Consider the following 23,377-nt stretch of genomic DNA (forward strand, 5'->3'; position numbering starts at 1 on the left):
TGTATATATATATCTATATATATATATATATATATATATATATATATATATATAAAGTACTAAAAGGGAACGATTAGGTCAATGGGGAAAGCTTTCATTTTGTTAACCGAGTCAGAAAAAAATGCGGATTTTGAGGGGGAGGGTCTTTGTTATAACTCAAAATGGAGGCATGACGCAATCGATTATCTATGTAGCCATTAGCTAGCTAGACAGCTAGCTATCTATTTGAGTCAGGAAACATAAGCTAGCTAGCTATTAGGTAGATAGCTATCTATTAGCTAGCTTGCTATCTATTAACTAGATAGATAGATAGATAGATAGATAGATAGATAGATAGATAGATAGATAGATAGATAGATAGATAGATAGATAGCTATTTCAGTCAGGAAACATATAATAATAATCCATTTCATTTCTAAGCGCCTTTCAAAACTCTCAAGGTCACTTTAGAGTCACAGGATACATTCTTCTGCGGTGAGCAGCGGCAGCCACACGCGACAGCGTTCACTCAACCCGGAAGTAACTTGGATAGAAAGCTAGCTAGCTAATAGATGGCTAACAGATAGCTAGCTAGGCCTTCACTCGACCCTGAAGTAACTCGGATAGAAAGCTAGCTAGCTAATATGTAGGTAAGTAACTCGGATAGAAAGCTAGCTAGCTAATAGAGAGCTAACAGATAGCTAGCTAGGCCTTCATTCATATAGAAAGCTGGCATATTAGCATATTATCTAGCTATCTATTAGCTAGCTAGCTTTCTATCTATTTTCGAGTTGAGTGAACGCTGGCGCGTGTGGCTGCCGCTGCTCGCCCACAGAAAAACGGATCCTGTGACTGTAAAGTGACCTTGAGAGTTTTGAAAGGTGCTTATAAATCAAATGTATTGTTATTATTATTATAATCTAGGGAATATTTGCCTTTTTTGGGTGGTGTAAGAACAGAAGCGCAAAAAAGGCAAGACGCCATCTGCGTGGAAAAGGCCATTTTCCACTTCCTGCAAAATCCAGTCATTATCCGCCTTGATTTTCTTGAATGCGTCGCCGCACCGACTAAATAGCACCCGCGGACGATGGGCGGATGACATTTCCCGAACAAGTGTGTGTGGAAAAGTCTGCCTACATTTGCACCCGTTTACCAAAACAAAGTGCTTTTTTTCCGGCGTACGTCGCCGAAAAGCTTCAATGGCGGCTTCGATTAGCATAACGCTGAGTTGATCATACTGCTGTGAGGTCATGGAAGGGAAAAAATTTGAAAAAAAAAGCGGCAAACGTGGATCAAACTTGCTAACGGCGCCCAGGTAGGCAGCCGTTAGCAAGTGCTATCACGAGCCTTGCTTTTGTTGTTGTTGTTGTGTATTCTTTTGTCACTTTGTGTCGTTGTGTGTCATGTGGAACGAATACGGATTGTTTTGCAGCATTTATGGCTATGATATTAATCGAGGAGGGGACTATCGTGAGCGGTTGCGCCTTTTTGGCAGCATGAATATGCCAGCACTGTTTTTGATTGGGAGGAATGTCGGTGCCATGTCGCGGCTTGGAATTGAAGTGGATTTACACGGGACAGGAGATGGCGAGACAATCTCTTTCGTCAATGGATGCTAAAGCTTCGTGTTTGCTTTTAATATTTAGCTAGTAGCAGACGTGCTCATTTCATCATGACGTCCCTGATCCACTGATGAAAAGGACGCTTTGATCCCCTCCTCTTTCATGCGACAAAGAGGGTGCAGAAAGTGCTTAAAATTGAATGACTGTGTCTAAGTGTCATATTATTATTCTTTTTTTTGACTTCAAGATGGCGCCGCGAGAGTAGCTGCCTTTCCAGCAGCTCCTATATTTTGTTTTTCTACTTCTTCCTTTCCTTTTACATTCCTGCTGTGAAATGTCAATTTCTCCAATGCGAGACTAATAAAGGCTAATCAATCCAATCCATTAGTGCCACCTACTGGCTGTTATGTGTCAGTACTTTTTTTTTTTTTTTTTTTTTTTTTAATGCGTGATGCGCATGCTACGCGGCTAAGCGGCTAATCGAGCCTACCCGAAAGCAAAGACGTCGGACTGTTTTGAAAAAGGTAGCTTGTCCTCCTCGGTGTCTGGAGAGAGCTGTCGGATGATTTCCGGAGCCAGATGACACAACCAGCCGCTCGGGATCTTCAATTTATCTTCTCTCCGACTATGAAACAAACAAAAAATAAATATATGATTCTTATTATTATTCTGTATTTACTTATTTGTAATGGCATCAGAGTTGACGCAAATTCCGACCAATCACCTGCCGGCTTGCAAAACCCCCGAAATGGTGAAGAGTCCGAAATCGGTGATGACCACTTTGCCGTTGTCGTAAAAGACGTTTTTGGATTTGATGTCCTTGTGGAGGATGCCTTTGGCGTGGAGGTAGCCCATCCCCTGCAAAGGCACGCCTGAGCGATAAGAATCCGACGTTTTTGGGGTGACGTCGTGGGGCCGCGTTTCGTTACCTTGACCATCTCTTGTGCGATTTGTCGGGTCTTGTTGGCGTCCAGGACCACTTTGACGTCGCGCACCACCGAATAAAGCGTTCGGCCTTTGCATAAGCTGCGACCGGAAGAAAACGTCCGTGAGAGGAGAACTGGCAAGCCCCGCCCATTCCCTCTTATGCCCCCACCTCCCCATAGCGAGCCCTCCCACTCCCCAAGCCTCCCCGGACGCTCTGACGGATTCCAGCGTGGCTTCTCGCCTGCAGCTGTGAGGCGACACAAGCGCAACATTGCATACATTGGATTGGTGGAACGTGATGGTTTTTTTCTGCAATGTGTTCCCTTTCCTCACATGTTATTATTATTATTATTATTATTATTATTATTATTAGTAGTAGTAGTAGTAGTAGTATTGTTATTGGTATTATTATTATTATTATTATTATTATTATTATTATTGGTAGTAGTAGTAGTAGTAATAGCATTATTATGATTATTATTAGTAGTAGTAGTAATAGTATTATTATTATTATTATTATTATTATTATTATTTTTAGTAGTAGTAGTAGTAGTATTATTATTGGTAGTAGTAGTAGTAATAGTATTATTATTATTATTATTATTATTATTATTGGAAGTAGTAGTAGTAGTAATAGCATTATTATTATTATTAGTAGTAGTAGTAGTAATAGTATTATTATTATTATTATTATTATTATTATTATTATTATTAGTAGTAGTAGTAGTAGTAGTAATATATTCACTTTAGTCAACAAAGCAAAGTACAATTGCTCATTGTGGGACTTATCGAGGTTCACCTAAAAAATAAAAAAAATAATATAATAATAATAATAATAATAATAATAATAATAATAATAATCATAACCTAGTCATAATACTATAGTAATATAATAATAATATACTACTACTACTACTAGTAATAATAATAATAAAAATAATACTATAATAAAATAATACTAATAATAAAATAATACTAAGATGAATAATGATAACAGTAATAATGCTACTACTTATAATACTAATAATAGTGTTAAGAATAATAATAATAATAATAATAATAATAATAATAATAATAACATAGTAAAACAATCATAATGATAATATTACTGACAGTGATAATGATAATAATAATAATATAATATTAATGGTAATAATAATAATAATAATAATAATAATAATAATAATAATAATGGAAATAATACTACTAACAATACTAATACAAATAATGATTAACAGTAATAATGCTACTAATAATGATAGCGTTAATAATACTACTAATAACGAGAGTAGTCATAATAATAATAATAATAAAATAGTACTACAATAACAACAATGATAATATTAATGATAGTGATAATCATAACAACAACAATAATAATAATAATAATAATACTAATAATAATAATAATAATAATAATAATGATAATATTAATGATAGTGATAGTCATAACAACAACAATAATAATAATAATAATAATAATAATAATAATAATAATAATAATAATAATAATAATAATAATAATAATAATAATAATACTAATAATTGAGCGTTGCACATGACATCAAGTCTTGCTTCTTGATGTTCCTCATGACTTTGGGGGTCGATGTCATCCCAGCATATTCACGGAAAAGTCTACGCAGCACCCCCCGGCGTGCACCTGAGAACCCCCACCCCTCCGGCTGTGCCACGCAGGTGAGTCGAGGAAAAAAATAAAATAAAATAATAATAATAAACGTCCTGGAGCTGAATGAAATACTAATCGGCAACAAAAGCGCTGCAACTCTACGTCATCGCCGTGATGATGTAAGCGCTCCACACGTAACGTACGCATGCGGCCTTCGCTCCGCCGAGGGGGTGAGGGGGCGGGTCCCACCTGGTGATGATGGCCAGATGCGGCGGACTCATGCAGGCGCCCATGAAGAGGACCACGTTCTCGTGGCGGGTGTTGCGGTAGGCCATCACCTCGCGCTTGAAGGCCTTGAGTTGGTCCTGGTTGTCGCGCTCGATGTCGATGAGGCGGACGGCCACCTCGCCGTGCCAGCGGCCGCGGAAAACTTGGCCGAAACGGCCCTTGCCGATCATTTCGCCCATCTCCAGCTGCTCCAGGGGGATGTCCCACTCCTGCAGGAAAATGCTGGTCTGGCTGGCCTTGCGAGGGAAGTTGCGGGCCGACAGCAGCGACGGGTTCATCTCCTCAAACTCGTCGCCCGATTCTTCCTCGTTCACTTCCTCGTTCTGAAACGGCGACAAAGATACGTACGTCAACGTGGCATAGATTAGACCCACAAACAAAGACAAGCTGAGCGGCAAAACAAGCAAAGTCTACCATTTTAGACCAAAAAAAAAACAATTTAGACCAAAAAATGTGACTCTTTGCAATGCAAAATTTGGTCAACATGATCATCACATAAAAAGTCTCCACAAAAAAAAAAGTCTCTATGAACTTGAACTAAAAAAAACTAAACTAAAAAAACAGCACCTACCTATAGTCAGTTGCATTGAAACATGAAATGTGGCCACTTTTTTTTTTGCGTAGACCCACCAAAAATTTATTAAAAATCAAGCAAAAAGAAAAAACACCCAAAAAAAACAAAAAACAAACAAAAGACAAAAACAGGAAGTGTGCAATTTCCATTTGTATTTTTGGTTGTGTACGTCTTGTAGAAATTTGGCAGATTTTTGTGTAGACCCACCAAAAAAAAAAAAAAATTAAAAGCCAAGCAAAAAAAAAAAAAAAAAAAACAGAAAAAAAACAAAAGGAAAACAAAAAAACCGGAGATCTGCAATTTCCATTTGAATTTTTGGTTGTGTATGTCTTGTAGAAATTTGGCTGATTTCGCTTTTTTTGCGTAGACCCAGCAAAAATTGTTAAAAAGCCAAGCAAAAAAAAAAGAAATAAAAAAAATAAAATAAAAATAATACAGCAAAACAAAAAACAGGAAGTGTGAAATTTCCATTTGAATTTTTGGTTGAGTATGTCTTGTAGACATTTGGCTGATTTGACTTTTTTTGCGTAGACCCACCAAAAATTGTTAAAAAGCCAAGCAAAAAAAAAAAAAAAACAAAACAGAAAAAAATAAAGCAAAACAAAAAACGGGAAATGTGCCATTTTAATTGGAATTTTTGGTTGTATACGTCTTGTAGACATTTGGCTGATTCCGCTTTTTTTTTGCGTAGACCCACCAAAAATTGTTAAAAAGCCAAGCAAAAAAACAGGCAAAAAAACCCAAAAAGACTAAAGCAAAACAAAAAACAGGAAGTGTGGAATTTATATTTGAATTTTTGATTTTGTATGTCTTGTAGAAATTTGGCCGATTTTGTTTTTTTTTTGCATAGACCCACCAAAAATTGTTAAAAAGCCAAGCAAAAAAAGAAACACACAAACACACACAAAAAAATAAGCAAAACAAAAAACAGGAAATGTGCAATTTTCATTTGAATTTTTGGTTGTACACGTTGCAAAAAAAAAGAAATACAAAAAAAAATACAGCAAAACAAAAAACAGGAAGTGTGAAATTTCCATTTGAATTTTTGGTTGAGTATGTCTTGTAGAAATTTGGCCGATTTAGCTTTTTTTTTTTCATAGACCCACCAAAAATTGTTAAAAAGCCGAGCAAAAAAACACGCAAAAAGACACACACACACACACAATAAACTAAAGCAAAACAAAAAATAGGAAGTGTGCAATTTATATTTGAATTTTTGATTTTGTATGTCTTGTAGAAATTTGACCGATTTTGCTTTTTTTTTTGCATAGACCCACCAAAAATTGTTAAAAAGCCAAGCAAACAAAAAAAACATAACAAAAGAAAAAAAACAGGAAGTGTGCAATAAACACGAGAATGTTTGTTTGTGTACGTCTTGTAACTTTGGCTTCCTTTTCAAACTCGAGTGAAAGACGAAGCAAGTGAACTCATTTCGACAAGTTGCCATTATTTCCTCTTCGCTCGCTTCACTTTGAAATATGATGATGCCTTGATGACTTTCAAAAAATAAAACATAAAAAATTGCATGATATGAAAGGAGAAAACAGCCAGAGGGAAACCAAGTGTGGGTGTCGGTGGTGATTCATTCCAATTTGATTTGAAACATAATGTATTGGTGAAAATGATGTATTGCCAAGACGCTCGCTGGAATATTCTTCAAGGCAATTTCCACCATTCCCCTAAATATGTCATTTTTCTTACTTTTTTAATATTTTTTTTAAGCCATCAGACAAAACAACACCAAAAAAAAAAAAAAAAAAACCCATGGCGCACCCGGAATGGAACTAGACATGAAAAGAAAGATTGACTCACGTCGGACGTTGGCTCCACTTCGATTTGGAGGAGAGGGTTTCCCTCGTTGCTGCAAGCACAAACGACGCGTGTCACAAAATAGCCACGGAAATTAAAAAAATCAGGTGAATCAGGTTTTTCATGCTTGGGTGCCGATAGATCGCTGGTCATGTCCTCTGGCAATGTTTTTTTCTTATCCACAAGGGGGCAGCATTTTCTTTTTTTCAATGTTAGCCCAGAAAGTGTGTTAAGGCAAAAAGTGTGTCTCCCAAAAATTAATTACCCATAGGAAACCATTAAAATTAGAATAATCCGTTCCCAGGTCCCCATAAAACATAATTTTCTACGAAATAAGTCTTAAAACGACACAAAATATACCTTATTTTATGTAAAATAAATGTGCTATTGTATTGTAATTAAAGAAATAAACTGTACTGGATAATAAGGTCGTTTTGTTCACCTTTGACTATTATGATACGCATACGTATATGCATACCTACATACATACATGGCCATTGTGATATGGATACATGTACAGTGATACCTGGGCTTACGAACTTAATTGGTTCTCAGAAAGTGTGTGTAAGGCAAAAAGTGTGTCTTCCAAACAGTAATTTCTCATAGGAAACCATTAAAAGGAGAATAATCCGTTCCCAGGTCCCCATAAAACATCATTTTCTACGAAATAAGCCTTAAAACTACACTAAATATACCTTATTTTAGGTATAATAAATGTGCTATTGTATTGTAATTAAAGAAATAAACTCTACAGTATAATAAAGTCGTTTTATTTACCTTTGACCATTATGATACGCATACGTATACATACGTGGGCATTATGACATGCATACATGTACTCTACTGCCACCCCCGGTGGCCATCATCTGTAATAGAAAATCGCTGTTCGGCCGTGTGCTTTGGTGGTTTTCCGGCAAAAAATTAGTCCGCCAGCCTCTGTGGCGCTCCGTGTGTTTCCCGAAAAATCGTTTGTATGCCAAGATTATGTTCTCCCGAATGTAATGTTTTTAAGGCGAAAAGTTTGCTAGCTAAAGCGTTTGTAAATTGAGGTATCACTGTCTATATCTATCTATATATTGCATTGCATTTGGATAGTCACCCTCATTTCAAGTTCATATAACTCCAGATCCCTTAGGAATTAACTCATTTTTTTCCCTAATGAAAGAAGAGAGTCTAAGAAAGTCTTTCTAACGCTGCATTGAATGTTTATGGCGTCCTAAAACTCAATATTCTATGGATCCTGGAATTCGAGTGACAATGACAAAAACCCTGGCACTGGAGTGGGCGCATTTTTGCACATTGTCTGGCAGTCAATGTGTTAATTTTAGTGTCCTTTTACTGACTTTTTTACTCAATGGCATAAAAGGAGCCCCTGGAATTGATTTCACTTTGGTGACATGAAATTTGTCTATCTTGCGTACGAGAAAAAAAAAAAAAAAAAAACATGAGCAAGTCAAGTTTGAAGCAGCCATGTTGGCTGGAAAGCGGCTGGTGTGAAATCGTTCTTCTCGCTTATCTTTCAGCTAAAGAGCTAATCCGATACGTTCCTGCCTCAGTGTGGTAGAGGATGAAATAAAAATCAATCCAAAGTCACTCCTCGCTTCATCACCGTTGCTCGGGCGGCCATCTTGACAAGATAAGGACCTGATTTCCTGCGGCGGCGCAGGACTGGCGCCTCTAATGAGGAGATCCCGCGGGGACTTGTCGGGGTTCGCCACCTGGCCATTAAGACCACACGCTCCGGATGCCACGTGGCCGACATTCCACGCACACAATGACTGCGTGCGTGTGTGTGTGTGTGTGTGTGAGAGATGCCAAGTTAACTCCACTCGCGGAAAGGAAGCATGGATACGTGCGTTCAAGGCTGATAGATAACAACGCAACGGAATAACATCCAAGATGGAACTTCTCAAGATGAAAAACAGTGTAAAGAATGATATAATAATAATAATAATAATAATAATAATAATAATAATAATAATAATACATTTTATTTCATATATTTTAGATCGATAGCGATGGATAAAGATAGATATAGATATATAGACAAATGTAGATAGATATATATAGATGAATGGATGGATCTATAGATGGATCTATAGATAGATAGATAGGTAGATAGATAGATAGATAGATAGATAGATAGATAGATAGATAGATAGATAGATAGATAGATAGATAGATAGATAGATAGATAGATAGATAGATAGATAGATAGATAGATAGATAGATAGATAGATAGATAGATATGCAGTGACGAGCATGACATATGTGCCGCCGCCCCTTTCAAAATAAAAGGAGGACACACAGCAATATCAGGCCAGCTGACTCGTCCGTCTCGAGAGCATCTTGTTGGCTCGCTGACGGACGCCGACGCTGATTTAATCAAAGTGTGGGTGGAGAGGCATGGCGTCTCCGCGTCTCCGCGTCTCCTTCGCCCCCTCGCTTTTGCCTCGCCGCCGAAATGCGCCCGGCGTGGCCGGCGTAGCGTGAAGCCCGCCAAGCGCTAACATTAGCCCGCCGGTGCTCGCCTCCCTCGCTGCTCCACTGAGCTTTGCTCGCCTCTATGACCAAAATCGCCAACATCGGCAACCGGAAGGAAACAGATTAAGAAAATAAATGGATAAAAATGAGGAATGCTGGAAAGCAAGACGCACTTTGAGTCAGATCACGCCACCAAAACATTCCCATTTCTCATCATTTTCAACCTTGCGGCTTTCAATGCAAAGCGGTTATGAATTATGAATTTTGACTGACCGGCTTGACGCCGCCAGTCGATCTAAAAATAGTCTCGTCACATCTGAATATCCCGATCGAGAAAACATATCCGAGTCGGTCCCCCAACTTACCAACAAGATACGTTCCGAATGGTCGGTTGTAAGTTGAATTCGTTCATAAGTTGCTTGCGTGCTATATTTTTTTCTTTATGGCCAATTGGTTGGTGGGAGTCGGCAACACGCAGTTCCGGAGCCGTATGCGGCTCGTTAATAATTATAATAATAATAATCATCATCATCATCATCATCATCATCATAATCATAATCATAATCATAATCATAATCATAATCATAATCATCATCATCATCATCATCATAACTCAGCAGCAAAAGTGATAATAATAATAACAATGAAGTATAATAATAATAATAATAATACATTTCTCAGCGCCTGTCAAAACTCTCAAAGTCACTTTACAGTCACAGGATGAGTTTTTCTGTTGGTGAGCAGCGGCAGCCACACGTGCCAGCATTCACTCAACTCGGAAGTAACTTGGATAGAAAGCTAACTATCTAATAGACAGCTAATAGATACTGTAGCTAAGTAACTCGGATAGAAAGATAGCTAGCTAATAGATAGCTAACAGATAGCTAGCTAGGCCTTCACTCAACCCGGAAGTAACTCAGATAGAAAGCTAGCTTGCTAATAGACAGCTAATAGATAATAATAATAATAATAATAATAATAATAATAATAATAATAATAATAATAATAATAATAATTTTCACTGATAAGCGCCCGGCAAACTCACCCGGGATCCGACAGGACGGGATGCAGGATGACTTGCGGCGCTCTGCTCGGAGGAGCTTCCGGCGTGACGTCTGGGGGAATTTGAGTACGGGAGGAAAATGTTAGCGGTGGAATTAGCATCAATGCTAAAGTTGAAATCCCCGAACCTTTTCAACATCCCAAAATCGCACCAGTGGATTAGCGTGGCGCTCGAAACCGTAACCGTAAAGTTTGTTCGCACTATTCGCTATTTTGTTTTTGTTTGTTGTTTTCCCACATTTGACTGGACTCACAAAAGTGCAGCAGCTAACAACGGCTAAGTCACTTGCGGCAAATGCTAATGAGGAAAACGCATTAGTGGGAATAAATTGAATGAACAAAAGTGAAATGGATAAACAAGCACAGTTTGTGGACTTCTAAGTGGATCATTAGCACTAAAGTGGAAGAATTAGGCACAACGTGTGCCCGCCGTTATTTATCGCATTGGTCAAAAAAAAAAAAAAAAAAAAAAATCAAGTTTGAAAGATTTTCAAATCGTCAACAACCTCTGAGGCGAGAAGTGCGTGGGTAAAAACACATTTCTGGCAATTGGTTGTTGGCCATTTGTTGAGGACAGTGATACATTGACTTACAAACTTAATTGGTTCCCAGACAGAGTGTGTAAGGTGAAAAGTTTGTATCCCAAAAATTAATTTCCCATAGGAAACCATTCAAATGAAAATAATCCGTTCTCAGGTCCACATCATTTTCTACTTTCTAATTTTCTAAGCCTTAGAACTACACAAAATATACCTTATTTTATGAATAACAAATGTGCTATGGTATTATACTGAAAAAAATTAACTATACTGTATAATAAAGGGGTTTTATTGACCTTTGTCAATGGTAGTTGATGGCTTGATGGAATGGCCGCTTTCCTTCTTCTTTCACCAATTTGAGGAATGATGCCTTGTAGGTGCTTTCTCTGCGATAATTTTACCTTGTTCCTCATCAATTGTGTTCTGTTTAGCTGGGTTGATAGCTTTTTACATGAAGTGTACAGATAGCTTGTGCAGGATATTTATGGAGCCTGATTGATGGGAATTTTAACCTTGCAGTCTACACTCTGCCTTTGAGCTATTAAGTTGAAACGAGTCCAAGTTTCACTGTTTTCAATCTATTTTCTCACTCTGTCGTCTGCCTGTCTCTTTAATGTTTAAACCACTTCCCCTCACTGCTGCGTTCGTGACCAATCACGTGGCTTTAACCGAAGACCGGGGGCGGGGAAAACAATCGCTGCCATTTTCTTGTTAGGAGAACGGGCTCGTTCGCAAACGACACATCACTCATTGTGGCGCACCGTGTTTATCCTAAAAAATAGTTCATATGCCAAGGTAAAATTGTCATGAATGTAACGTTCGCAAAGCGAAACGTTCGTAAGACAATGGCTTCGTCAACCGAGGTATCACTGTATAAGCAGAGGGTCGGCAACACGTGGCTCCGGAGCCGTATGCGGCTCTTTAGCACCATCTAGTGGATCGCTGAGGGCGTACATCCGAATTGTGAGGCGGATGAGCTAAGCAGTCACCCGCCAAGTCGCCATCTTGAGGACTTTGAGGGGTTGGTTATGGTGCGCCAACTTTGAGGGGGTATTCTCGGGGGTGTGCAGTGCAGTTCACATCTTTTCATTTTCGGATTTTGAATCGATGCGAGGACTTCTGCCGTGAATGGAATTTGGACATGTCATGGTGGCAAGACGTCGCTGAGGTAATTGCCTCCCACGCCCGTTCGCACGGCGCTCAAATTAAAAAGATGACTCGGTGAAAGGCGTAAAGTGTGAAGACGGATGCTTCATTATTCACCGCTTTGATGAGCAGGCGCCAAAGCGGCGCCGGCGACATTCAAAACAAAAGCAAAAGCAAAAGCTCGGGATTAAAACACAACAAAGACAAATTCTGCCATCAAAGAGACAAAAATGCTGCTTTTTGTCACCAGCAATGACAATTTATTCTTTGGGATTTCACACGCAAATGCACATACTGTGTATATATATATATATATATATATATATATATATATATACAGTAAAGTCTCGTTATATATATATCCGAAAAAATATCGATATATATCGATATATATATAACGATACTGTATACATATACATACATGCATATACATGTAGATGTGTATGATGTAGATATACATCAACAACATACACACCCATATATATATATATATATATATATATATATATATATAAAGTTTCGTTATATCGATATCCCTATATATACTATATGCACGCACGGATATTACATGCAAACAGGGTCGGATATATCGATAGTCCCGGTTATATCGATATTTTTTCGGACTCCCTTAAATATCGATATAACGAGACTTTACTGTATATATAATGTCAACTAGCAAAAAGGAATTGAAAGGCAACCTACCTGGAAATATGAACTGCTGTTTGTATTTGAAGTAACTGGACGCTGCGGAGAGACAAACAAATTCTTTCAGAGTTTTCCTTTTTTTTTTTTTAATACGTCAAAAATTATCAACATGTTTTTATTTCCTTTTGGAATATCCGATTGTTTGTTTTCAAATGGTGAGAGAGTGTGAATTACTTTTGTTTGAAGTTTCATCATCTTATACTTCGATATATTTCCAAGTACTCAAGCTCAGTTAAATTTTGGTGCAATGAAAAACGTCACCAACCCGTCTGGTTGAAATGCTTCTGTTGCCGCGACGACTGCGGCGAGGGGTGCAGCGGCGAGGGAGGCGTGGCGCTGCTCGGCGGCGGCGGCGCGGGCGACGACGGCGTGGACGAGGTGGTGGACGACGGGTTGCTGCTGGAGTCCGGCTGATACGGCAGGGCCATGTGATCCTGCCGAGGTGTGTATTCCAAACATTAATTTCCCATAGGAGACCATTCAAATGAGCATAATCCGTTCCCAGGTCCCCATAAAACAGAATTTTCTACTAAATAAGCCTTAAATCTACACACAATATACCTTATTTTATGTATCATAAATGTGTTAGGGTATTGTAATTAAAGAAATAAACTATATTGCATAATAAAGTCGTTTTATTGACCTTTGAGATGGTCGTTGATGGCTTGATAGCTTTTTGCACAAAGTGACTCAAGGAGCTCTGGGTTGTACATCTTAGACGTTGTGATATTGCATCAGAATCAGAATCAGAATCATCTTTATTAACCGAAGACCGGGGGTGGGGGAATAGAGGACGAAAAAAAGTCGGCTGCCATTTCCAGCTCCTTGTTAGGAGCTCCAAGAACCGGCTCGTTCGCGAACGACACATCACTCATTGTGGTGCTCCGTGTGTTTCCCGGAAAATAGTTTGTATGCCAAGATTATATTCTGGCGAATTTAATGTTTGTGAGACGAAAAGTTCGTTAGCTAAAGCGTTCATAAGCCGAGGTATCACTGTGTTTGTTCTCGAACGGACGTGTTTTCATCAATATTAAAGACAATTTAGAATTGAGTCCTCACTGTTGAGGTGTTGAATCAACACTGAAGACGAGTCGGCCATTTTGGAATCATCAAAAACAACGGCGAGACGTTTGTCTCCTAGAAACGTCTTTTTAGCAACTCTCAACCGTTTCAATTTCGGCAACTTTGACGCATTATTGACCGCCACGCGCCGCCATCTTGACTTCCCGTCGAGGTGATGACCGCCGGCGACAGCGGTCGCCATGGAAACAGAGCTCCTCAGAAATGCCGCAATTGCAAAGGAGCAAAAGGCAGACTAGCTCGGAAGCTGAAGAAGTGCGGGAGGAAGGAGGAGGGAGGCGTAAAAAAGGAGAATAAGAAGGTGATGGAGAATAAGAAGTTGTCATATTTCAAAGTTTCATGCTGTTATACGCTTAGTCAACACGTGTGACTCCAATACACAATTGAAGCGCAGACAACCTGGGGTCAATCTGAGGTCAACAGACACAGCAAGTTAAACTGTCATCTTCATCGAGGAGATCTGGCCTCGGACAGAATTTAGGACTTAGGAAACTCCTTTATCACCGAAACAATTTACGACTTGAAATTCCTTCACAGGAAGAGCTCATTAGCCAGGTTACAAAAGACAATGTTTTATTGCTTACAGCTGTTTGTGTTTAGAACTCAAGAGGTGTGGTATTCTAATCAAGAAAACGATGTTTTACTAATGTATCACTTTAATGTGCATCTACTCTCAATAAATAGCTTGGCAGACGTCTGTCATGAATGGCTACGTCTCCTGCCGGCAGTAAAACACAATCTTTCTGGGTTCCAGTCTTTTTCCACAGTGTCCGATCGAACATCTCTGACAGAAGGTGAAGAAAATGACAAAACCAAAAATGGCGGAAAATATCAAGTAGACAGACAGAGAAGAAGAACGACAAGGAAGTGAAGAAGACGATTCTGGAGACAATGGAGACACTCGAGCGTGGACACTCTGATAGCGCGAAACTCTGTATAGCCGCCCCCCCCCCCCTCCTCCCCTTCCGAAAGAGAACACAAAGCCAAAGAAAAAGAAGGAAAGTGAAATTGACCATGGACCCCCGAACGAACCCCCCGAATGTGACGACTCACCTTGTTGATTTTGTTGGTTTTGGGCAGAGTCTGACTGACGTGCAGGTCGCTGTACCGGAGCGGGTTGTTGATGTCGCACGGTACCGACTCGGTTCGCACCAGTCGAGCGACTGTCAGGAAGACCAAAATAAAATTTAAAAAAATAATTAAAAATTTTAACAAAAAAGAGCGTGCAAAACGACTTTCATTTGGTCTTCAAACATTTTATTATTATCGTATTGGAAATAGAAAGTTGACAAATTTGTGTTCTTTACCATGAGTGACTCCTTGGTTGTCTTCTCAGCACAGAGTGAGAGATAGCGAGAGGGATAAAAAAAATAACATTAAAAGTTAAATATGGAGATAAATGATCATTTCCTTCATAAGCCTAAAAATTGAATGATCTTTAAAACGCGACTATTGTGCTGATAATCAGGCAGAGATTGACATCTTTGGAAGTGGCGCTAGGTTAGCTTCCATGCTAGGTTAATTTACAGGCTGAACGTGTGTTAGCTTCATGAACTAGCTGATAAAATGATCTTTAAAACGGTGACAAATGTGAAAATATTCGCAAAACACCTGCAAAACGTCAAAGCTTCTCATTTTGGCGAAATAAAAAATAAAAAATAAAAAATAAAAAATAAAAAATAAAAAACAAAAAATAAAAAATAAAAAAATGAAAAATGAAAAATAAATAATAACTAATAACTAATAAATAATAAATAATAAATAATAAATAATAAATTAGTAATAGATTATTTACAAATTAATAATAATAATAATAATATACATTTCGGATAAATTGCTGTTTTTAATTGCACAATGACAGAAAATAAGTGAAAATGAGGTATCATTATTTTTCAAATGTATTGGGGAGGGACTTGAAAATGACAATAACACGGTCAGAAATGTTGATGTCATTTCTCAAAGGCTAACGGCAAAAGTGACGTCAATAGAAAGAAGTGTCCAGGATCTGTGAGTTTTCTCATTGTAATTGTAATTGTAAGCTCCACAAAAAAAAAAAAACCCAAAAAAAAATAAATAAAAGTGTTTTTCGTTTTACCTTTGAGGAAATCTCGGCCGCCTCGCTGGATGATGAGTAGATGGCAGGGCGGAGCTTCTTTGGTGCATTTATTGTGGCACTTCAGCCTAAATGCGTACGCACATGGTTGCACTCAATGATTGCAAACGTAACAATATAGAAAGAATAGCATTTAACGCAATCCATTCAATTCCATAATGGAGACATTTTGCTTTTTACAACAGGTAAAATGGATGCCGCAGCGCCAGAAAAGAAATCGAGACGACGTATCCAGAGACTTTTTTTTTTAAACAAAAGCCCAGCAGAACAAAAAAACTGGAAAAAAAATTTAGATAAAGAAAATCATCAAAAGCCTTGCTCTCTGTTTCGTGGATTAGATCGTATCTTTTTAGTAAACTATGGGAAAAAATGCCATATTTATGGGCATTATCTGAATCAGGAACAGATCAACTGGATTTACATGATTTCCTATGGGACAGGTTGCTTTGGATTTTGTACAATTATGATAGAACATCATCAGTCATGACAAAATAAATCATCACATTAGTTTTGGACATTGGGGATATATGTATATAGGGCCAAAGCTACCAGCAAAATGTCAGTTTGCTGACAAAGCTTTTCGGATGAGGAGCGAAACATCTGACACCTTCAAAGAAGTACAGATGACGGCTGAAGAAATTTTTTCACAGTCGAAAAATGTCTTTCATTGGCTTCATATTTATGGGCAGTAATCTGAATCAGGAACAGATTAACTGGATTTACATGATTTTCTATGGGCCAGGTTGCTTTGGATTTTGCACAATTATTTTGTACAATTATGATAGAACATAATCAGTCAGGACAAAATAAGTTATCAGATTAGTTGTGGACATTTTGGATATACATACACGAGGGCAACAGCTACCAGCAAAGAGCTACCAGGGCAAGAGCTACCAGCAAAATTTTAGTTATCTGATGAAGCTTTTCGGATGAGGAGCAAAACGTCCGATACCTTCAAAGAAGTACAGATGATGGCTGAAGAAACATTTTCATCGATATTTAACAGTCTAAAAATGTCTTTAATGGGCTTCATATTTTTTGGGCGGTGTTTGGATCAGGATCAGGAACGGATTAACTGGATTTACATGATTTCCTATGGGACACTCTGCTTTGGATTTTGTACAATTTCCGATTTGGGATTTTGGCATTTGGAAATTCAAGTGTGTTTATATGAATTATAGCGATTTGAGATGTTTCTGTGGCGAAACAAGACAGGAGAAGTACGAGAAAAAGGCGTGGCGACGTACTTGCAATTTTTACATTTGAGTCCAAACAGCATTCCCTTCCCGCACACGATGCACGTCTGCGACATCCAATACTTGGTGGAAAATCTGCAGGAGAACAAGGACATGAGGATGACGGCTGACGGATGGTGAAGGAGAAAAATAGCGCCGTTGACATTTGGGAACGCCGCCTCTCCATCCAAGCGACCTTTCAATAAGCGGACGCTGATCAAGTGTCGGCCTTCCTCACGAGAGGCGGACCAGCTCGGCGCCATTTTGGATCAATCATTGGTTGGCAATTAGGAAATTTGCCTTCCATCTGGATATCAAAATATAGTGACACCTCGGTTTACCAACACCTTGGCTTAATGTTTTTATGGGGACCTGGTAACGGATTATTCTCATTTTAATGGTTTCCTATGGGAAATAAATTTTTGGGATACACACTTTTCGCCTTACACACTCTGTCTGGGAACCAATTAAGTTTGGAAGCCAAGATATCACCGTATGCTTCAAAATGGAGGCGTTAGAACATTGATAGCGCGGTTGTTTGTGGCGTCAAACGGCGTCGGTGTTATTTGACAGGCGGGACCGGCGTGTCAGTCACCGTGCGGTCCTCAAAAAGACAAGGGGAAGATGTCGGAGTCAATTAGGCAGACGGCCGCCGAGCGCTTAACGGCTGCCGGCGCTCCAAATTGCTTCTTCTCGACGGATTTTGCTTGTCTGAGAGGTGGCGCATTCCATGGGGAAAAAAAAATAATAATAATAATAATAATAATAATAATAATGCAAAAAATTGGAAGTCAATAGCCTGGGCTCGCTCTGTATTTGCGAGGAAAAAATAAACATCAGGCTAACCTCATCGTTCAATTGGATTTTCATTTGATTCCATTTTAATTTAGCCGAGGGTAAACTGAGTCTTCAAATAAATCACGTCACTCCATTTAAAAAAGTATATCAAATAAAGAGTTAAAATAGATAAATAAATAAATACATAAAAATGAATAACAATTTTTAAAAAATAAACGTAAGAAAAAAAAAAAATAATAAAGAAAGTTAAAAAAAAGAAAAGAAATTCAACTACAAAATTCGACAAAAATAAATTAAAAATGACAAGTTAAAAAAATTACTTAAAAAAATAAAAAAGTAAAAACATTAAAAGTTAAAATCAAATCGAAAATTGCAAAAATATAAAAAAGGAATACAATGAAAAAAATTTACATTAAAAAATACACATTTAAATTAACCATCAGAAATAAAAAAATGCAAAAACATATATAAGTACAAAATAATGAAAAAATACAAATAAAAAATAAAAAATGAGACAATAAACAAACAATATAAGTAAAAAATTAAAAATACTAAATAACCATAAGAAATAAAAAAATACAAAAACATTAAACAAGTAAAAAGAAAAGAAAAAAGAAACTTAAAGATGAGAAAAATATAATTAAAAATTATACATTAAAAAAATGTAAATAAAAAAAATACAATTGACAAATTACAAAAAGATACATATATACACATGGATAAAATTTTGAAATGCAAAATAAACAGAATAACACAGAAAAATGCAAAGACATAAAAAAGTTAAAAATTAAAATGAAAAAATACAAATTTAAATTACAACATTAGAAAAAAACGAAAATATAAATAAAAAATACAAAATACAAAATAACCATAAGAAATAAAAAATACAAAAACATAAAAATGTAAAAAAGAAAAAAAAGAAATTTAAAGATTAGAAAAATATAATTAAAAATTAGAAATTAAAAAGTTAAAATTAAAATATTAAAAATCAAATAATTACAAAATACAAAAAATATATATACATAAAGATAACATTTTAAAATTCCTATTCCTATTCCTTGTGTGTTCTACATACTTGGCAATAAAGATGATTCTGATTCTGATTCTGATAAAATAAACATAAGACATACAAAATGAAAAAACATAAAAAAAGTAAAAAAATAATAAAAAAAATACAAATTAAATTTAAAACTTATAAAAAACAAAAATTAAAAATACAAAATAACCGTAAGAAATAAAAAATACAAAAACGTCAAAAAAGAAAAGAAAAAAGAAACTTAAAGAGTAGAAAAATAATTAAAAATTATAATTTAAAAAATGAAAATAAAAATATTAAAAATCAAAATATTACAAATTACAAAAAGATATATACATATAAATAAAAATTTAAAATACAAAGTAAACATGAGACATTAAAAATGAAAGAACATAAAGTAAAAAATAATTACAAAAATACAAATTGAAATTAAAAAATAGAAAAAAAAAAATTATAAAAAAAATTAAAAATACAAAATAACCGTAAGAAATACAAAATATAAAACATTAAAAAAGTAAAAAGAAAAGAAAATAACTGAAAGATTCAAAAATATAATTACAAATTAAAATTAAAAAAAATATATATATAAAAAAATACAAAAAGATACATAGACATAGAGCTAAATTTGTAAAATACAAAATAAACATAAGACATAAAAATGCAAAAACAGAAAATAAATAGTAAACAATAAAAAATTAAAAACACTAATTCAAATAAAAAATTAGAAAAAAAATACTAATTAGAATTTAAAAAAATAGAAAGAATAAAACATAAGAAATAATAAACTTTGCAGTGATTAAAAATGTCATCACAGAAAAATATTATATATGAAAAAATCCTGCATCCACATCAATGCGCCGAAAGCACATTCCATGGTCCACATACGACGTAAAAGTGTTGAGGGTAGTACGGGAAAGCCCCCCCCCTCCCCCACCACCGCTGATCGCAACAAACAGTCGCCCGCGGTTTGACTTTGCTGAAATTTGCGGAGGTTGCCCGAACGAACGGGCGCCTTACGTAAGATCCTCCTCCTCCTCGTCCACTCACTCACCTGTGTTTGATGGAGTTTCCCAGATCTCTTCGGGGGATCTGCGGGGACCAGCGAGGCACTGACAGAGTGTCTGTCGAGGGAGTCGGTCGGGGGAGGGGGAGGGGGAGGGGGAGACAAAAGGATTTCCTCAGCGTGGCGCGCATGAAAAGCAAAATCTTAACAATCAATTCCCGGGTATCTTTTCAAACTGAAATCGAGCCAACCGAGCGCCCACTTGAAGTCAACGGCCACAGAAAAACTGATCCTGTGACTAAAGCGACCTTGAGAGTTTTGAAAGGTCAAACAGATTATTATTATTACTAGCTAGCTAGCTAGCTATTAGCTATCTAGTTGGCTATACATTGGCTATATGGTTGGCTAGCTAGCTAATTGAGTCAGGAAACAGCTATCTAGCCTTCTATTAGCTAGCTAGCTACATTTCTATCTTTTTGAGTTACTTCCGGGTGAGTGAACGCTGGCGCGTGTGGCTGCCGCTGCTCACCCGCAGAAAAACTGATCCTGTGACTTTAAAGTGACCTTGAGAGTTTTGAAAGCCACTTATAAATGATTATGATTATTATGATGATGATGATGATTATTATTATTATTATTATTATTATTATTATTATTATTATTATTAATAATAATAATAGTAATACATTGAATTTACAAGCACCTTTCTGAACACCCAAGGACAATAAAATCAATACATAAAACAATCAAATCATGAATAAAACAAAACATAAGGAAACAGCAGATTAAACTAGACCATTATTAATAATAATAATAATAATAATAATAATAATAATAATAATACATTTAATTTACAAGCGCCCAAGGACAATAAAATCAAGACATAAAACAATAAAACAATACATAATAAAACAGCAGATTAAACTAGACCATTATTATTATTATAATTACTATGATGATGTTGATGATTATTATTATTATCATTAATAATAATAATAATAATAATAATAATAATACATTAAATTTACAAGCGCCTAAGGACAATAAAATCAATACATAAAACAATAAAATCATGAATAAAACAAAACATAATAAAACAGCAGATTAAACTAGACCATTATGATGATGATGATGATGATGATGATGATGATGATTATGATGATGATGATGATGATGATTATTGATCAAAAGGCGATTGGCATTGTAGCACGACACCCCGCGTGATTTCCAACAAGCTCACCGATTGTTGATCAGCCGACTTTTAATTGATCTGCTGGGAACTTTATTGATTTGCTTCTTTTTGTTTTTTCCATGCGAGCGATAATGACGCCAAAGCACGGCTGCTCCTTGTCAAAACGCAGCCCGCGACGACGCTGACTTGCTGACAGTTAATCTCATCTGGTGGCTCCATATTGCCCCCCTTTTTTCCTCCCCATCCAACACCGGCTGCCCCCCCCCCTCTTCCTGTTCCTGCACCCCCCCCCCCCCCCTCACCCCCCGGGGGGGCTGCCATCTTCTTTCGGCGCTCCGATGCGCGTCTCAATTACACTCAATCAAGCTGATAACTCAATTCAGAGCAGGGGCGGTGGGGGGGGGGGGGGGGGGGGGGGGGGGCATGATTGGACGCCACTCAGCACTGCTTAGTGTCTTTGTGAGTCTGCAGGAGCGAGCGCACGTGTGTGTGTGTGTGTGTGTGTGTGTGTGTGTGTGTGTGTGTGTGTGTGTGTGTTCATGGCTTTGATTACACTAGTGCCTTAAGTTAAGACCTTCATTCGTTCCAAGATTAAATTAAATTGACGACATTACATTTCCCTGAACTGAAATGGCATTAAATTAATCCATTCCGCCCCCATCCTCGGCCAACCCTGAAGAAAAAAAAAAAGTGTTTTAAAGGACAACCGACACATTTTTTTTTTTTTTTTTTGGGGGGGGGGGTTCCTCCTAACTGACATCATAAAAACGTTTTATAGCTAGGAAAGGTGCTTAAAATAAAATGTATTGTCATTATTATTACATTTACAGTGACAAAAAAGCAAATAAACCCTAACCTTAATACTAAATACCTTAATACTAAATAAACACAAACACTAACCCCTAACCCTAAAGTAACCCTAACCATAACTCTCAAACTTATCCCAACCCTAACCGTCAGGCTAACCCTAACCCTAACCCTAACCCCATAACCCTCACCGTAAATCTAACCCTAACCCCTCACCCCTGACCCTAACCCCAAAACCCTAACCCAGGAACCTCACCCCTAACCCTAACAAACTTTCCAAAACTTTCCCAAACTTTCCAAAAGATTCCAAAACTTTCAAAATCTTAGCATTAACCTTAAAGGACAACCGACCCCATTTTTTTGTTTCCTAAGTGACATCAGAAAAACGTTTGATAGCATCTAAAATACCCAAAACACGCAGGCTGATATTTTTAGTAAAGCACCAATAAAAATGACTTAAAGTGTCCCAAAACGGCTACAAAATGAGCTCGGAACTGGGCAGATTCAGAAAATCTTGCCCGCTTGTTCGTGACGTCACTGTTGGCTATCTATTAGCTATCTACTAGCTGGCTAGCTAGCTTTCTATCTGTGTATTTTAGTAACATTGAGTGTATTAGCTAACTAACTATCTAGCTAACTGGCTAGTTATCTAGGTGGCTAACTATCTAGTGAGCTATCTGTTGGCTATTTATTAGCTATCTACCAGCTGGCTAGCTAGCTTTCTATTTACTTCCAGGTTGAGTGAACCTTGGCGCGTGTGGCTGCTGCTGCTCACCCACAGAAAAACTTATGCTGTGACTGTAAAGTGACCTTCAGAGTACAAACTAGTTTTCGGCAAACACACGGAGCACCACGGTGGCTGGCGGACTAGTTTTCGGCGGAAGAACACCAAACCACACAGTCGAACAGCGCCACCGTGGTTGCCGGACTATTTCTCCACACCCACTTTCTTTCAGTGCAGATGTGGTTTGTTATCGAGTGGAGTACTTTTGCTATTATAGGACCGATAAAGACCCCACCCACCACAGACTAGTGTTAAGCCAAAGAGGACACAAACGAAAATGACGGTCGAGCAGAAGAAGGAGATCATCGAAAAACACAAACGAGGTGTGCATTTGTGTGACTTAGCTACATGTGGCTCAGGGTGTTTCTGTGTTGTCTAAGCAACGGTCTCAGCCCATAGAAGAGGTTGAAAAACGTTTGTTGATTTGGATTCATGAAAAGCAGCTAGCATGGGACATGTTTGAGGGTATTAGCGCCGAGAAAGCACGGCAACTGCACTCGGATAGCATCAAGAGGCAACTACATCAACGACCATCACAAAGGTCAATAAAACGACTTTATTATACTGTACAGTTTATTTCTTTAATTACAAAACAATAGCACATTTATTATACATAAAATAAGGTAT

General features: G+C 37.3%; 1 protein-coding gene across 2 annotated transcripts in view; it reads right to left on the bottom strand.

Annotated features, from left to right (window-relative positions):
* ksr2 (kinase suppressor of ras 2) overlaps positions 1–23,377 on the bottom strand; it is a 57,523-nt gene that overhangs the window by 3,840 nt on the left and 30,306 nt on the right. For both annotated transcript variants that reach the window (XM_088993414.1, XM_088993413.1), the window contains 13 exons: positions 20,016–20,085; positions 17,143–17,226; positions 15,878–15,963; positions 15,090–15,110; positions 14,836–14,945; positions 12,968–13,136; positions 12,700–12,741; positions 10,296–10,365; positions 6,770–6,818; positions 4,345–4,706; positions 2,471–2,567; positions 2,266–2,399; positions 2,032–2,166 (listed from right to left, as the gene is read on the bottom strand). In XM_088993414.1, coding sequence (XP_088849540.1) covers positions 2,032–2,166; positions 2,266–2,399; positions 2,471–2,567; positions 4,345–4,706; positions 6,770–6,818; positions 10,296–10,365; positions 12,700–12,741; positions 12,968–13,136; positions 14,836–14,945; positions 15,090–15,110; positions 15,878–15,963; positions 17,143–17,226; positions 20,016–20,085 — 1,429 coding nt within the window. The remainder of the gene's footprint in view (positions 1–2,031; positions 2,167–2,265; positions 2,400–2,470; positions 2,568–4,344; positions 4,707–6,769; positions 6,819–10,295; positions 10,366–12,699; positions 12,742–12,967; positions 13,137–14,835; positions 14,946–15,089; positions 15,111–15,877; positions 15,964–17,142; positions 17,227–20,015; positions 20,086–23,377) is intronic.

The sequence above is a fragment of the Hippocampus bargibanti genome, linkage group LG04, assembly GCF_051943395.1.
Source record: "Hippocampus bargibanti isolate YZ-2025 linkage group LG04, ASM5194339v1, whole genome shotgun sequence".
NCBI classification, from domain to species: Eukaryota; Metazoa; Chordata; class Actinopteri; order Syngnathiformes; family Syngnathidae; genus Hippocampus; species Hippocampus bargibanti.